This window comes from Idiotropiscis lumnitzeri, chromosome 2 (genome assembly GCF_059441095.1).
Source record: "Idiotropiscis lumnitzeri isolate Australia: NSW breed Sydney's pygmy pipehorse chromosome 2, RoL_Ilum_1.0, whole genome shotgun sequence".
Lineage (NCBI taxonomy): Eukaryota > Metazoa > Chordata > Actinopteri > Syngnathiformes > Syngnathidae > Idiotropiscis > Idiotropiscis lumnitzeri.
This window is the reverse complement of record NC_142392.1, coordinates 2,007,758-2,013,292: the sequence shown is the minus strand read 5'-3', so window position 1 is coordinate 2,013,292 and position 5,535 is coordinate 2,007,758. Positions and strand designations below refer to the sequence as shown.

General features: G+C 47.1%; 1 protein-coding gene across 3 annotated transcripts; it reads right to left on the bottom strand.

Annotated features, from left to right (window-relative positions):
- Positions 1-449: 449 nt before the first annotated feature.
- Positions 450-4,719, bottom strand: cd36 (CD36 molecule (CD36 blood group)). 3 transcript variants are annotated; one of them, XM_088281865.1, is made up of 13 exons: positions 4,450-4,719; positions 4,066-4,313; positions 3,743-3,903; positions 3,525-3,669; positions 2,448-2,603; positions 2,095-2,186; positions 1,974-2,023; positions 1,831-1,900; positions 1,572-1,759; positions 1,388-1,506; positions 1,100-1,173; positions 950-1,004; positions 450-872 (listed from the first exon to the last, which is right to left on the bottom strand). In XM_088281865.1, the coding sequence occupies exons 2-13, from the start codon at positions 4,186-4,188 to the stop codon at positions 699-701; spliced, it is 1,407 nt and encodes a 468-aa protein (XP_088137991.1). In that variant the 5' UTR covers positions 4,189-4,313; positions 4,450-4,719; the 3' UTR covers positions 450-698. The 3 variants fall into 3 exon arrangements, with proteins under 3 accessions (XP_088137991.1, XP_088137982.1, XP_088137975.1); XM_088281856.1 differs by having other exon boundaries at positions 4,066-4,302; XM_088281849.1 differs by having other exon boundaries at positions 4,066-4,719.
- Positions 4,720-5,535: the final 816 nt, after the last annotated feature.

The following is a 5,535-nucleotide window of genomic DNA, read 5'->3' as shown; positions in this document are numbered from 1 at the left end:
TTGCGTTGCTGTGAGATTCAAAGCCACGCTAACAAAACGTGTCTTAAATTCATGAACAGGTTGATGAATAAATATTCCCCCAAAGATTTATTACGGTTAGCTTTACGCTAGTTAACAGATCGCAATTATCATCAGGCAACAAAACATTTCAATTATTTTCGGCCTTTTCTTTTTTGATGCTAACTAAGTTAACGATAGTTACCTGCAGTTCCCCGAGTGGCCTTTCTTAGTTTTGACGTACAGTATAAAAGTCTTGCATTTGAATATTCTTTCTGGTCACGTTGTAGCGAGGCCATCCATTTGGCGTCTGACACTTTGCTGAATCGGCATTCTGTCACAGAATTCACACAGGACGAGTCGACGAATTCCCCCTCCCCCCCAAGCTTTTTGACTCAATAAACCCACATCCTGCTCGTAACCACGGCATCGTGATCGATGGTAAAAGGGAGCAAGGCGATACTTCTGCTTTTATTCCTTTGAAGCCACAAAGCATAGAGACACAAATCAACGGAATCGGCATGTTGCACATCATGTAGCATGGCTCGGATGGCACTTCAAGAAGGCCCTGAATCCCTGATTGTTTGAATTAAAGTGACACGACTTAATGTCAAGTTTTAACCTTTACAAAAATCACAGTATGAATATCAAAGGGACGAGGGGGACATTATAAATAAAAGGTTCTTATCAAAAGAGCGGCATCAAACAGTTTCCGACTTATCGTTGCACCGAACGGCGGCGTACAAGATGAGGCAGAGGGCGAAGACGGCCAGGCCCGAGCCGAGCAGGACCTTCTGGACCACGTCCAGCATCTTGATCCGGCCCACCAGCTCCTCCTTGAGCAAGCTGGCAGACTCGTCGTCCAGTTGCGCCGTCTGAAACCGAAACAAAGGACGTGTTCAGAAAACGGCCAAAAAGATTGCGTTGCGTGCGACGACATCGGTGTTGTTACCTCATTCATCCAGACCAGAGGAAAAATGATGGTTTCATTGACTTTCTTGAGTACTCTACGCACAAGCAGAGCGTCGCTGCTACGTTAAGGCCGCGGCAAGAACTGCCGGGTAGCAAAAGCAAAACCCAAGCGTCCAAAAATGCGACTTACGTGATGACGTTGGATGGTCCGTACATCATGTTCACCTGGATTCTCTTGGCAAACCCGAGGGTTATTCCTGTTACCTGGTCGAGAAATACACTAAGTTCATTTTAAACCTCAACAGTCACGCTGAAGCCACGTTTGAAAAGGACAAATCGGTTTGCCCCTTTCAAACGGGGTTTTCCGGCTTTCGAAACAACTTTGTCATGGACTACTGACACAAGAACGCCTCACTTTTGATGGACAATGTGAAAGGGATTTTCTGTAAATGTGGATGGGAATACAAATTCGTCTTACAGGTTCCACGTCCAAGTAGGTCTTATGGTGCTCCTCATTCGGGTTGAGCCCCTTTATAGCCTTATGCAGGGATGGAGTTCCGTGAAGGAAGTGCGGCAAGGAGATGTAAATGGGCTGTCCTGAGAAGAAAAAGCAGACGGATGGCAAACCTGGCCAAGGAAATGGATCAAATGTCCCAACTGACCGTCTTGACAGGAACTGATGTCCAGCACTCCTGCCATGGTGCAATTTTTGGTGGTCTTGAAATCTCGGCAGTAGCAGCGGTTGTCGGGGTTGTCCACCGGCGAGGCTAAGGTGGACGGCAGCAGTCCGAAGCGGTACACCGGGATCTCCTTCAAGTCCATGGAATACTGGAAGTTGGCCGACACCGACCTGGAGAACACACAGGGGACCGCGGTGACCTCTAGTGGCCGTTGCGATGGTTGCAGCGGGACCGAAATCACCTGCAGATGTCCGAGGAAAAGAAAAAGATGGGCTTCGTCGGATCCACAAAAGGAGCAAAGTTGGAACCATCTGGAAAAGGAAGGTCAAGTCCAGTTTGAACGCTGACAGCTTATTACATTTTTTTTCACCCTGAGATCCTCACCTGTCCCGTTGATCATGTTGCAGTACTTGTCGTCCCAGAAGGACAGGCTCCTAAAAAGAAGAGAACAAGAAGCTCCTTGAAGACCGTTTTCCTCATCTGGTCCATTTTCGTCCACGCTCACCCGGATCCTCGCCACTTGTCGATCATGCCCACTTTGCTGATGTCGCCCTTGCCGGTGTGGACGGTGTAGTAGCCGTCGAAGGTGCCGTTGTACTGTGGGACAAGGGTGAAGATTTCATCATGGCAGCCAGCAAGAAATACCTCAAGGATTGCAGGAGGTAAAACATTCTGTATGCAAATTAAAGAATGTCTAAAATGCTAGAACAAAATAGAGTTGCAAATGCTGGAAAATATTCGCAGAAAAAAACCCAAAATAGAGCACATATCAATTTGAAAGAATGCTCCAATATTTTGATAGCAAAAATATCGATCAGTGAAGGTAAGTGTTGCGATGCGAGGAGGTGCGTGACTCACGGGTGCGAAGAGGCCCACGGTGTTTTTCAACATGGGGTCTTTGTAGCCCCACAGCAGCTCCTTGACGCTGCGTTGCTGAAACAAGGACGAGTTGCTGCTCTTGATCATTTTCTCCAGGAGGAGATGCAGCCCTTTTGGAATCAGCGAATACGCGCCCTGATGCGCACACAACAACACATTTTGCTTTTGCATGCACACTTGAGGAGATAAGAGCACTTTTCACACCTGTTCTGATCTGATTAGATTAGCATCGGTCACGCTGACGCTCCAAATGAAGTCTTATCAAGAGTGACGACGTTCCGTGACAGCGCGATGCACCGGCACGTTTTGTTTTTAGCACGGAGGGTTGGCGATGCTTATTTGGGTTTCGCGATGATTAATCAGGCTGGACTTTGCTACTGGTGAACTGGATCACGGTCGTCTTCTATCAGCGATGATCCTGATTAGTTGCGTTTGGATTCAAGGCCGGTACGCTTTTTCAGGTTCGGTTGAACGCTGCTCCGGGAGAAGGATGATTCATCATGTTTAGATTACCCTTGATAAGAAGTAACCATGGTGATTTGGCAAGGTTTGGTTCTTCTAAAAGGGATAGTGATGCTTTTTTTGTTTTTTGGATTAAGATTGGGACGATTCATCTGGTTATGATTCATTTCGGGGATGTTGGATTTTCCGCAGGATAGCGGCGATCCGGTTAGCTATGAGTTGTGTTCGGGATTCGGTTTAGCGTTCAGGTGGAGGGATGCTCATTCGATCAAAGGTTAGCGTCTATTCAGAGATCGGCGTAATTAAATTAGGAATGATTAACTCGGTTTGGTGAGCCTTGATAAAGATTTTTTGTTTTGGACCTGTTGAGGTTGTGATTAATTTTGGGTTAGCATCTAATGGGATGATACGATAATTGGGTTTCATTATTTGCGTTTGTGTCAAGGTTGGGGGCGATTATTCTCGTTACATTTTGTCTCGATTCGGGATGAGGATGATTAATTGTGTCGGATTTGGCCTCTGCGATGCATGCGGCTGACTGGTCGATGCTCTCGAGGTAATTCATCACAGCGCAGCTGTGCGTCTCGCACTCACCGCCACTGCCAAGTTCAGAGAGGTGATGATGTCCTCTTCCGGTCCCACCGACAAGGACGGCTCAAAGATGGCACCCAGCGGAAGCTGGTAGGAGACGGTGTTGTTGGGGTTGAAGGAAATGTTCGCTTTGGGTAAGTATCTGGTCCTGAGGGAGTTTTGTCGTCAGTGCATACGAACTCAAGATTACGAGGTGGTCGGATTGGGGAGTCAAACCTTACATGTAGGTGTAAGGTCCTTTCTCCACCACCGCCGGAACGTCGCCTTCCTCCACCACCTCCGTGGGATTTAGCACGTTGAAGAACCAGAACTGTCTGTAGACCGCTCCCCCTGGTGACAACCAGTTCTCATACGCCGGCGTTCCGTTTGCGATCACGGCTTCCTTGATCCCAGCACACGCGCCGACAGACGAGACTATTTTTAACCAGACTGATGCACAGATGGTTGCTAACATTTTTGTCACCGACTTGCCGAAACATCAGAGATTAAACGACTCTCGGTAGCCGCGTGGATTTGACCTTGATCTCTGCGTGCTCCCACGTACCTGTAAGACGGTTTCCTCAATGAGAAGGTTCCCCACCGGGATCAGGATGCCCCCCAGCAGGGCCACCGCCGCCCCGATGACGGCTCCGGCGATGAGCCCGCACCTCCTGTTACAGCAGCCCATCTCGCTCTGCGTGGACTCGACTGCGTTTGCACCGTCTCTGTCTTTTGTATGCGCCGCCTCTCGCAGGCTGCAGCGTCAGCTTTGACCAATGCCAGGTAGAAGGTGTGCACTACCCTAGAACAACACTTTTATACGCTGAGCCAGGGTTCAAAGTTCCGGCAGGCGAGATGCAGGTATCAGTCGGAGCTATCTGAGCAGGTGATAACTGGTCAAAAGGTTGATAAGAGAGAGCAGTTCCCAATAAAGGCGTAAAAAGCTTACGTGAAGGATTGAGTAAACATTCCGTGGACCTCATAAGACTCCTTCAGATGCTCGTTAGTTCCTCCTGTTTTGATGCTTTTGTTCATTTGGTGTAAACACTTGCTGAAAAACAAGAACAAAAAAAAATCCAATCCAATTTTTCCATTTCATGGAGCGCATCTATTGAGTGTATGTCAGCTTGCAGTTTATCTCGAAGTGCAGTTTGGTTAGCTCCAAAACGTGACGTCAAATTTGGATTTGGATGGCGCTTCATGTGTGAGAGCCAGAATGTGACGAATGGCATGTGCGCTCTCTTTTGACCACTAGAGGGCAGCGTCAGTCACTGCTTGATGCACTTTGGCTTAGCCATGGATAGTTTTCATTTTCCCGGGGTCCACTTTAACCTGTTCTGGCGGAAGCTTTTTGTTAGTATCACTTCACTAGCATGTTGTGTTCCATTGTTACTAACTCGTAACTACAAGTAGTTCGGTGAATCTTTAGTGGATCTTTCCTGTATAGCTGTTTCCTATTGGGGCTCATTTGGAGCAGTTTTATAGTGGAAGTTTGACAAAGGTCCAAGCCCTGAAAATTTGGAATTGGTCCAAAATGTCTCTTCAAACTAAAAAAGGCTTACTTGTTTGATTTCAGGTGAAACTGTTGACTTGGGCTCAATGTTTTTATTTATTTTTTCTTTACAGGCAGTGTTGCAACAAATGTTGCGTTTTCTGGCACATGGGTGTCTACTAAATATTTACACAGTCCTATTCTTTTCAACTTTTTTCCATTTCAATAGAAATGGTAACCCCTAAGGTGATGCTTGCCCCACCGTGTACACAGTAAACCAGTTTTCCTAATTGATCCGGAACGAGATGCGCATTTTGTGTAACGCTGTAATTGAATCATACGCTCCTCTTTGCAACGCTCGTCCACTACATTTTGCGTTTTTTTGTCACAACTACAAATGCCCAAAACAACAGACAGCGCACATTTATTTCTGTCCTGGGAATTGTCACAGCAGCAACCTTTGGCCGCACTGTTGACTGTGGAGGCTTGCGCCTGACTTTGTCCCAGCGGCTGAATTATTTAAACCACAAACAATGACTAATG